The following is a 12,249-nucleotide window of genomic DNA, read 5'->3' as shown; positions in this document are numbered from 1 at the left end:
CATGGAATGCATTGCCTGATGGAGTGGTGAGAGCAAGAACGGTCGATGAGTTCAAGGAGTGGTATGATAGACTTTGTGTTTCATAGGAAGGACCTTCCCACGATGAATCTTTTGACTCCATCGAGGCCTGAATAATAATAATAATAAAATAAACTGAAAATCTCCTTTTAAGCCATTTCCAATATCATTTACATACAAATTAAACAATGGCCCAAGCACAGAGCCCTGAGACACACCACTAGTCACCTGCCTCGTTCTGGACTCTGCTCTTCCATACACTACCCTCTGGTGGTATCTCTCCCTGAGCCATTCTCCTATCCATATCACCAGTTTAGTATCCATCCCCATCTGCTCCAATTTGTGCAACAGTATTCCATGGGATATCCTGTCAAAAGCCTTAGCAAAATCCAGAAATACCACTGTGTAGCCATTTCCTTTGTCCAACTCATATGTCATTATATTATAAAAAGCTAATAAATTGCTACGGCAGGATCGACCTTTAACAAAACTATGTTGGCCCCTGTAGAGTATCATATTCTGATCCACCCATTCTTGAATTTTGTCTTTAACCAACTTTTCCAATACTTTTACTACCACTCCCGAGATGGCGATTGGTCTGTAATTAACTACCGCAGTTTTAGAGCCACCTTTATGCAAAGGGACTACTTTGCCTTCCTTCCACTTCCACTCCCTAGGAACCATACCAGAGTTCAAACTTAAGTTAAATAATTGCCTAACCTGTATTTCCGTATATTTCCCTTCTTAAGAGAGAAATCCACAAATTTTGCAACCTCCCAAGTCAATACCACACGATCCTTATTCATTCTCACCAATTGGAGGTAACGAGGACACCTTACTTATGCATATATCCTCTGAACCAATGACCAGGTCCAACACTCTCACCATGTGTCCCTTCAGTTATGTGCTATTTCAAGTAATTATCTTGTAGAAGATGTATGAATTCCATTTCCTTTTTGCCATGTGATATTTCCTCCTTCCAATTGATTTCACCATAATTAAAATCCCTCATAATAATCACTAACCCTGCACTAATTTGCTGATGCATGAATTCAATATCACCCCCTATACCCCCCTGGCCTATAGCAGCAACCAATTATATATTTGGTTGCATTGGTCACTATTTCACACCAGACTGCCTCAAATGTACACCCTCAAATCATTCACATGTCTATCATCTTGATATACTACTTTCTTTGGCTGCACCTCATCAGCTATCATCAACAGTACTCCTCCCCCCATTGTATCTTCTCTATCCTCCCTGAAAATACTGTACCCATCATATTCAATTCCAGTGATCACATCTGCTGGAATTGAATATGATGGGTACAGTATTCAATTCCAGTGATCACATCTGCTGACAGCCAAGTTTCACTAATGCCTACAACTTGTGGTGAGATTGCACTGACTAATGCCAGAATTTCTTCCCTGTTATTTCGAATGCTTTTTGTATTTGTATACAAAAATTGCAGATTCCCTTTAATTCTTGTACCAGCTTTAGAACTGAAATACATGTCACTAATTTCAGTAGTCTCATGCTGATTTTAATCCCCTCTATTCTGCAATTTATTCTGCGAATAAGGATCAACAATTATACAATCACTGCTTTAGTTTCTCCCTCTTACACTCAACCTTTTCAATTTTAGTTTCCCTGCCCAATTACTTCATCTTGTTCAGAAAACAGTAATTTCTTCAATCTCTTATGACCTTCCATGTTTAGTTGGAACCCATCTCATGCATACAGCTGTCTTTTGCCTTCAAACATACTCCAGACATCAACAAATTCCAGACCTCTTTTTTGTTTTGTTTTTTACACGTTCTTGCAATCATATCGTTCATTATCATCGTTCGTCTAATTAACTCATAATTGTCAAAACAAGGCAGCACACACACTATTCTCCCATTGACACTTTTCTTCTTCACGATATCTAACAATGTTCTTAAATCTTTTGCTACCCGATTTATACTACCACTCAGGTCATTTGTACCCACCATAACTATCATCTTTTCTTCATCATGCCCTCTTTATTGCTAAAGCCACTCTCTCTATTGTTCCACCAGACAAGCACTCTTCAGGCATACTGCTCTCCATACCCTTAATCATAGAATCACCATATATTTTACCACTCATAACTTCATTCAAATCCAAACAAGAGTCACTCACAGCCTCATTTTCTACACTATTCAGCATGACTCTCCCAGTTTCATTACTCAATGCTTTTTTACTTACTTCCTCAATCTCACAACATTTCATTTCTTCTCGACCCCTTGTGCTTTCATTCTGTTGACTCCCAATCACTCCCATACTATTTATTTCTTCATCAATCACCAAAGACTCTCCCATACTTAATCCTGTTCTAATTACGTCTGCTAGAGTAATCTCCATAGTCCTAATTTCTCTATTCAACCCATTTAACTCGGTTTTAATTTCCAGAATTCCCTTACTGAGTACTTTCAATTCCTTTTGCAAAAGATGGTCACTTTTCATTTTCCCGAACTCCTGCCAAAATTCATCTGCTACGGTCCCGACGTCTGCTTCCATGCCTAATCGCTCCAGCCTGTCTCGACACATACATCGCCGTTTTCATTCTTCTCATTTAACCAAACAGTCCATAGATCCTTTACATTCCTCAGCGCATACATATAACAGTTTCCGCAATGCATCCACTATGAAAAATCCAGCGCAGAGCAAGACTTTCATAGAGAAGTTCTGCGAGCCACTGACGTACATTTCTTGTTGGATGCCATCTTTAGTCGCTGAAGTAATGAAATAAACAGCAGCGAAAATATAATAAATACAACAGAATTCCAAACAACACTGAAGGACACTTGTATCCAACCAAAGCACAACTGCAGCACAATTTGAGACAAAAAGGCACACTATACTTCAATTTAAAAGCACGTTTTCCAGCACAACTCGATACGACGCCACGTTCACTAAGTGTGCTCCATTGCTGTCTGGGCAGGTCAAAGCCAGGGGCCTCTGTTGTGGGGTCTGCAATGAAGCGTCCAATTTTTGTTGAAGTAAGCCATTTCCTTCTTCAATTCAGTACTGTTCTTTGTAGCTCCTCTTCATCTTCTTCAATAATGACTGTCATCTGCAGATCACAAGTTGTTTATCTTAGTACCTTGAATTGAAATTCTCTATATATTATCCTTTATGACATTCATTGCTCTTTCTAAAAGCAGGATACAGATACTTGGGGATATTGGGTCTCTTTATCTCATGCCTCTTGTTGTCTGGAACTATCTTCCCATTTCTCCCAGCAGTCTCTGCATTGTTATTGATGTTCTACAACAGACATATCACGTTCTTATCCACTACATAAGATTAAAGTACAGTCCATGCTACTATCTGATTGATACCGTTAAATGCTTTCTGAAAGTCAACAAAACGGGTATAAACATTTTAATTTTACGTAGAGCTTTCTCCACAATTAATCATAATATTAGTATTTAGCGCACAGTACTTCTGACTCTTCTAAATCCTGCTTGCTCATCTTCTAGATTTTCTTCCATTAGTTTAGTTATTCTTTTGTTAATATTATCATAAGTACTTTACCCACATGACTTGTTAGAGCTATTATTCTGTAATTTTTGCAGTCCATTTTGCTTCCTTTTTTTGCAAATAGGTATTAGGATTGATCTTGTTCATTTGTTTGGTGTTTTTCTTTCCTTCCATGCCATGTTACATAACTGGTATAGTTTGTCTATTATCACCTTGCCACCATGTTCAACATCCCTCCAGTGATGTCATCATTCCCAGGGCTTCTATAGTTTTTCAGATTTTTTTTTGCATTTACAACCTCATCTCTTGGTATATATCTGTTTCTTCATCTGTGCTGGGTGGTGATATTTCCATCAGTTAACTTCTTTTGGACCTGAAGATCTCCCTGTGTCATATATAACTCTGAGCAATATCTTGTCCATCTCTCACCTATTTCTTCTGTGTTCATCAAGATTTGAACACTTCCATTATTTATGGCTCTCTGCTTTTCACTCCATTTTTTGTTGATGTTTCCGATCATCTTTTATACTAAGGATATTATTTCTGGGAAAACTCCCATGTTACTCCTCTTAACAAACTATTATATTTATGGCTATTTTGCCTGCTTCTGTTCAGGGACACTCCTAAACAGAAGCAGGCAAAATAGCCATAAATATAATAATCTTTTATACTTTTCTTGTTCTGTATTCACTGAAGTATTTATTGATATTGACCTCTAGCCATTTAAATTTCTCCCTCCTACCTGCTTTCTTTACTTCATTGCATTTTGCTCTGTACTGTTCTTCCATTTCCACAGAGATCTCTCCTAATCTTTGAAGTTCTTTTTGCTCAAATTATCTTTAATGTCTTCTGTGAGATCTACCTCTTTTTTTGGCTTTTTTTTTTATATCTGGGACTGTTTACTCCACTGCTTTCTTGATTGCAGACATCACTTTGTTGTTTCTGTCCTCCAGTTAATTTTCCGTAATGGATTTCAGTTCTTCCTTGAGCACTTTCCTGTAATTTCTTCGCTCAGTGTCTTTATTTCTCTCTGATTCTGAAACTTTCCCTTTACTTGTCACTTGAGTTTCAACTTGATATTGGCGATCGCTAAGCTACAATCTGATTACATGTCTGCTCCTTGAAATGTTCAATACAGCTGAACTGATGTGGCCCATCTCTTGTTTATGAATATTGTGCCTAGCTTGTTCTTAGTTCTTCCATCTGGTGACTGGCATGTTCTACTTCCTGCACTCTTTTTGCTGGACATGTGTATTATAATTTACCATATCATGCTTCAAGGCAAATTCAAGCATTTTTTCTCCTCTTCCTTTGCTTTCTCCATATCCATATTTGCACATTCTTCCCCATCTTTCATTGTTCTTTCCAATCTTTGCATTCCAATCTCCTCCAATAATATATTTTTTGGTACTAATTTCAAGGTTCTTTCAAGTTGCTATAGATTACCTGTATTTCTTCTTCAATACTTTTCAAAGTGGGTGAATTGACATGAATTGCTGTGATATTAAATGGTCTTGCTGAAAATCTTGCCATTATTATTCTGTCATTTACTGGTTTGTATCCTAATAATGCTTCTCTTCCTCTTTTACTTAGAAGAAATCCAACTCCTGCCTCATGTTTTATACTATTACCTGACCAGATGATTCTTCCACCTCTCATCTCCCCTGACCCTGTCCAGTGTATCTTCACTAATCCAAGGATGTCACACCAGTATTGCTCCATCTCCTTGCAAAGTAAGTCTAGTTTTCCTGGAACCCATAAAGTATGGACGTTCACTGTTCTTCCTGCTGATAGCTTGTCTCTTGCTAGTTTTAATTTTATTGCTTCTTTCAGTAGCTAACTTGTTGATCCAATCTTAATCATTCAGTTGGGTACGCAGACCTTGTTTATCTGGACGACATCTGAGCTGGCATGTTGTACTTTTCCTGTGCGCTTCCATATTGTACTAGATTTCAATCATTTTTGTTTTCACATTCAGCATATCGACACTCATCTAACCAACCTTAATGGTTCATTCAGCTGAAGCTGGAGGTGAACATGAGGAACAGACTGTTTGCAGCCATCCACTATGGATCAGATGCTTCTGTTGCCTGTTGGTCCACAGGAAGCATTTCCCTTTTACCACTCATATCTGAGAGGCATTCCCCTATACACCACCCAGGGTGCCCTCTAAGAGTTTCAGGCTCTCCCAAGGGAGCCTGAAAGTATAGTATACTTGAATAAATAGCAAAGTTATTGTATCTCCTGAAGTCTTTATAAATAAAGACTTCAGGAGAAGTCTTTATTTATATCATTGCAGCAAACAATTACCAACATTTATCATTGCAGCAAAGAATAATTGTAATTTTGAATTAGCAATGGTAATTGTAAGATTAATTTCAACATTATCAATAAATTTTTCAGCACTGGGGTATACCACTTAGCAGACGGTTTCGTTCTCTTAAACTGTGGTTTGTAATTCGGAACTATGGTATAGAAGGACTTCAGAGGTATATACGTGAGGTAGGTTTGTTTCGATTGAAACATTGAGCTGTAGGATTTTCAGACAATTAATATTAAAATATTTTTACAAATAGGTATATTAAGGAGTCTTGAGACTAATGTGCACCATTAAAGCTTTCAAACTTGCAGTTCAGTTCTTATTACAAGTGACATTTTTTAGTTCAAATGTTAGTAATTGATAAATTAAGCTGGAGAGATTTTTTCTTTAAGTTGTAATCCTGCACTGTCATGGGTCAACTGAGGAGTAATTATGTTAAGTATCTGTTAGTATGAACATGAAATGCTTAGTCAATTTAGGTTTAGCCCTCTAGTGAGTAAGCAGAGTAATGGCCTCAGTGGACAATGAATCTAGCCTAAAGGTCAAATCCAGAGCCAGTCAGTTGAAAAATGAATATGCTGTTCATTTGGCCATCTTAGGTGGTCATTAGTTATTAGTTGCTGTGTGTGTGTGTAGATACACATACACAATTAGTTGCTAATATCTGTAACTACTAGATTTAATAAACTAATATTAGTAATGCCATGTATTCTCTCCAGTTTAATGAATTCTTATTGCTCGAGTGACAGTCTTGACACTTTTAACACCTCACAAAACTACAATTGAAAAATGTTCAATAAAATGCATTGTTGCTATAACTTTGATCCATCTTATTACAAATAGTTTATTTCCTCTAAATGTTCTGTAACCAAGCTTGGTATTAGTAGACAGTACAGTTTTGAGGATGACATAGCATTTGGTTGGAAAGAGAAATACTTCAGGTTTGAATCCTTTCTAGGATACAGAGGATATTTCATAAGGACTTTTAAGTAATGGTGAGTTGGTTAACTAAAGAAGGTGAAAGAGTTTATTTACCTCTTGCAAACTAAAGTTTATCATCCCACAAAATAGATAATCCAGCCAAAGAACACATTAGTTATTAGATATACTGACTCAGCATTTAGCCAGTGTTGCCAAATCTATCTATGCAGAAGGTTGAACTGTTGACTGAAACAAGTGAGAATACTTTATTTCCCTCTGAACTACTTGTGTGAAATTAGGCATCCTGTTGTTAGAGTGGTATCCACTTACCATTGACTATTGCTGTATACTGATTAAATGCAGAGCATAATGCAAATAAACTAAAGATACCAAGAAATTATATACTTGGTTTAATCCTTTATTCAAGTGTAAGCAAACAAGTTAGCACCTGGACTATTTTCAGGACAGGAGCAACTTCTATAAAGAAGCTAATTTGTTGTTTCAAGGATACTTGCGACATAAGACTGAATGATATAATCACGTAATCACAAGAAAGATATTTATTTAACCAAATATTTCAGTCTGGAAATAGCAGACCATCGTCAGTGGTATTACAAGAACAGTTTTAAAAAAATACAAGCTAGAATACTAACAATAGATCGTTAAAATTAGAAAACTCCGTGTGATGTTATATATCACTAAGTATGAAACGGAATATTTTGAAGTAGAAACATGATTGAATTTGCTATAAAAAAATTAAAAAAAAAATTGATGAGTAATCTTGATTAGACTTTCCCAGATTTTTGATATAGATATACAGTCATTATGATTCAGCTTGGGGCAATGGAGCAAGGCCTCCACGCTTTCCTTGAACAAACGTTCGAACCTATAATGGTATCTATGTAAGAGGCGAGTCCTGAACCAAAAGATGCTGTGGTCAGTTTCAATCCCATGTTGAGCCAATCCAGACTTTTCAGGTTTGTTGTGAAGAATGGATGACTGATGTTCTTGGATTCTTTTTTCAAGTGAACGTCCAGTTTGTCCAAAATAAGAGAGATCACAGTTGCACGGAATTTGATAAACTCCAGGAAGAGATAAAGTTGAGTGTTTGTCTTTAGGAGAAGGAAAATGAGAAGACAATTTGTTAATAGGTGAATACGTAGTTGTTAAATCATATTTCTTTAAAATTCTTGCGATAGGTTCTGAAATACCAGAGATATAAGGAATAGGCACTCGATGTATTGAAACTTTGTTGTTTTGTGGAGGATTATAAGAATTGAGAAGACGTTGAGTATTTTTTTCAGAAAAGCCATTGAGTTTCATGTGTTGTTGGATAGTAGAAAGTTCTTTCTGTAGATAATCAAAAGTAGAACAATTAGTTTTGGCTCTTCTGATGAGGCATTTTATAATTCCTGTTTTTTGACATGGATGATGGGCTGATTCTTTAAGAATATAACGACCTGTGAATGTTGGTTTCCTGTATACCGTCGTTGTAAGAATATTTGAAGGTGATCGGATGAGGAGAACGTCTAAAAAAGATAACTGGTTGTTTTCTTCTAATTCCATAGTGAACTTTATGCAATGATGCAAAGAATTAATACTGTTTAAAAAGGAAGGTGAAGTGTTTTTGCTGTGAGGCCAAATAGTAAATATGTCATCTATATATCTTACCCAAAAAGATGGTCGAGGGAAAATAGATGCGAAGAGGACTTTATCTAAATGTTCTAAATAAAAGTTGGCTAAAGCCAGAGAAAGAGGACTTCCCATGGCCGTTCCTTCTACTTGGCTATAAAATTTATTTTGACATACGAAATATCCAGAATGTATTACGAAATCAAATAGTTTTATAATATCTTGAGGAAAGATGTCAGCAAGTAATTTTAAAGTTTCCTTGAGAGGTACATTGGTATACAAAGATTCTATATCAAAACTAACCATAAGATCTGTAGGTTGTAATGAGACATTTTTTTAATTTTTCTAAGAAATCTGAGGAGTTTTTTAAAAAAAGAATTAGTTGCCAATGTAAGATTTCAATAATTTAGCTAGATATTTGGCTATACGGTAAGTAGGAGAATCAATACAATCTACTATTGGACGAAGAGTATAGTCAATCTTATGGATTTTTGGGAGGCCACAAAATCTAGGAGGTCTTGCAAAATGAGTTTTAAGTCTTTCAATTGTGTCTTTATCCAAACTGATGACTTCATCAAGGAGAGAATTTAATTTCTTTAGTTGTTTGTTGGTTGGATTATAATCATTATTAAATTAAAATTAAATTTAAATTAAATTCTCTCCTTGGTGAAGTCATCAGTTTGGATAAAGACACAATTGAAAGACTTAAAACTCATTTTGCAAGACCTCCTAGATTTTATGGCCTCCCAAAAATCCATAAGATTGACTATCCTCTTCGTCCAATAGTAGATTGTATTGATTCCCCTACTTACCGTATAGCCAAATATCTAGCTAAATTATTGAAATCTTACATTGGCAACTAATTCTTTTTTAAAAAACTCCTCAGATTTCTTAGAAAAATTAAAAAAATGTCTCATTACAACCTACAGATCTTATGGTTAGTTTTGATATAGAATCTTAGCTAAATTATTGAAATCTTACATTGGCAACTTTAATTCTTTTTTTAAAAAACTCCTCAGATTTCTTAGAAAAATTAAAAAATGTCTCATTACAACCTACAGATCTTATGGTTAGTTTTAATATAGAATCTTTGGGACAAAGATTCTATATCAAACCTGAAAAATACCACAAACCTGAAAAGTCTGGATTGGCTCAACACGGGATTGAAACTGACCACAGCATCTTTTGGTCCAGGACTCGCCTCTTATATAGATCCTGTTATAGGTTCGAACGTTTGTTCATTAGCGTGGATGCCTTGCTCCAACCTGAATCGTAATGACTGTATATCTACATCAAAAATCTGGGAAAGTCTAATCAAGATTACTAATTAATTTTTTTTTTAATGGCAAATTCAATCATGTTTCTACTTCAAAATATTCCGTTTCATACTTAGTGATATAACATCATGCGCCGTGTTCTAATTTTAACGATCTATTGTTAGTATTCTAGCTTGTATTTTTTAAACTGTTCTTGTAATACCACTGCCGATGGTCTGCTATTTCCAGACTGAAATATTTGGTTAAATAAATATCTTTCTTGTGATTACGTGATTATATCATAAAGAAGCTAATGACTTCATATCACTTGCCTTAGTATCCCATAATGCAAAGCACATATCCTTACAGGTATGTATAATGTTATGCATTATGGGAAGAGTTGCTACCCAGACTGGTTTCGACCTTTGAGGTCTCACCACCCAAATAGCCAGACCCAAAGGTGATACTAAGGTTGAAGTAATGCAGAAGTCATATTTTCATGTAAGAGTAGCCAGAAGGTGTCGCACCTTATTATTAAAAATGTTCTGGATTAGAGAGTTGTTGGTAGTTTTTCCACTTGGTTATACTATAAATAAAAGATACCAAGAAGTTATATACTTGATTTAATCCTTTATCCAAGTATATAACTTCTTGGTATCTTTAATTTATAGTATAACCAAGTGGAAAAACTTCCAACAGAGCATAATCCAATTGCTTTAGTTATTGAGAAATAGATAGTGGCAATGATGGCTTGCCCTTCTGAGACCAAAATTAACATTACTGTGCTCTTGAAACACATGATCTTTTTCCTATCAAGATAGCAAAGATGCTTTTTTAAATAACGAAACCTGTGGTGTGTTCATAATTAGAAGAAACACACGTATAAACCACAGTGAAAATTATTTAATTGTAAATATTTCATCCTAAGTATCTTAGGACATCATCAGTACAGTATTTAAACAAAAATTAGGAATAACATACAGTTAGGGCGCATGATTACAAAAGAATCTCATGAAAACGTGCATAACGTGCTAAAGTAGTACAAAAAAAAAAAAAAAAACGTTAATTATTTAACACAGTTTTGTATGATAATTTCCCATACTTTAGGAATAGTAAGAACGTCGTTGCGGTTTAGGTTTGGTCTGTGTAGTAGGGCTTCAGAACTTTCTTTATATAAACGTTCATGTTTAAATATAGATCTATGTAAAAGTTTAGCCTTTTCCCAGTGGATCCTATGGTTTGGATTTTCAATTCCGTGTTGAGAGAGGCCAGATTTCTGCGGTTTAAGAAGACGAATGTGGTCTTGATGTTCCGAGATGCGTTTCTGAACAGACCTACCTGTCTGTCCAAAGTAAGATGATTTGCATGAGCATGGAATCTCATAAACACCAGGTAACATCAAGGGTGAGAATTTGTCCTTAGAAGGTAATAAGTTGTAAATTTGTTTGATAGGTTTGTAAGTAGTGGCAAAATTGTATTTCTTCATAATTTTAGAAAGACGTTCTGAGATGCCTTTAACGTAAGGTATGGGAATCCTTATGTTAACTGAGATGGATGATGAGCAGAAGAATTGTGAATCATCCCGAACCTGAATTACAACTGTTTCTAGATAAAATTAACCTTCTTCATCATCGCATCAACTTTACGTTAGAAAAAGAATCTCCACAGGGTATCTCTTTTTTGGATTTACACATCAAAAGAAAAGAAGACGGTTCCATCGCCACTTCCGTCTTTCACAAGCCTACATTCTCAGGTCGCTACATTCACAATTCTTCTGCTCATCATCCATCTCAGAAATCTGGCATTATTAAATCACTAGTTGCCAGAGCACACAAATTCTGCTCCTCTGAAGAATCTTTAAACCAGGAATTAGAAGTTATCAAAAATACAGCCATCTTAAATGGATGTAATCCCAAAACAACTCAAAAAATCATCAGTCACATCTGCATACATCAAACCAGACAGGAAGAAGTGCATAGGATTCCCATACCTTACATTAAAGGCATCTCAGAACGTCTTTCTAAAATTATGAAGAAATACAATACAATTATGAAGAAATACAAGGATGAAATATTTACAATTAAATAATTTTCACTGTGGTTTATACGTGTGTTTCTTCTGATTAATAGCAAAGATGCATAATTTTCCTTGGAGTGTTAAGTTGAACTTACATGCCATAGGTGCTCTGGTTGCATTGACTTTGACATGATACACTATCTTGGAATCAGTGAAAAAGGTGGGAAGAAATTGTTCTTTGAAAGTAATGTCACCGCCTCAACCGTTTGAACCAGTCATGTGCAGTAATCGTCACATGATTATTTTGTTGATGTTTTGAACTACTTCAAGTGCATCAAACTCACAACAATACAATAATAATTCAAGAACTGTTACAGAATAACTCTTGAATTAGATGATTTTAGCCACTCATTCTAAACAATAAAAAATTCAGAAGCATTAAATATATAATTATTTTGCTCTTAAGAAGTCTAATCTGGTATATCATCCTTCTGCCATGCTGTGACTGGAGAAAATCAGATTGTAGCAGTAGGTGGGAGTCAATGTACATTTAAGAAATTCAGTATTCTCTTTGTGTA

General features: G+C 35.5%; 1 protein-coding gene across 1 annotated transcript in view; it reads left to right on the top strand.

Annotated features, from left to right (window-relative positions):
* LOC150105334 (tyrosine decarboxylase-like) overlaps positions 1-12,249 on the top strand; it is a 311,867-nt gene that overhangs the window by 245,969 nt on the left and 53,649 nt on the right. Inside the window, exon 12 of the mRNA XM_090393931.1 lies at positions 5,930-6,028. Within this exon, the coding sequence (XP_090250057.1) occupies positions 5,930-6,028 (99 nt within the window). The remainder of the gene's footprint in view (positions 1-5,929; positions 6,029-12,249) is intronic.

Source organism: Typopeltis vanoorti, chromosome 6, assembly GCF_054136105.1.
Source record: "Typopeltis vanoorti isolate ZY-2024b chromosome 6, IOZ_Tvanoo_1.0, whole genome shotgun sequence".
Classification (NCBI taxonomy): Eukaryota; Metazoa; Arthropoda; class Arachnida; order Uropygi; family Thelyphonidae; genus Typopeltis; species Typopeltis vanoorti.
The sequence above is the reverse complement of the archived record's forward strand: the minus strand, read 5'-3'. Positions and strand labels throughout refer to the sequence as shown.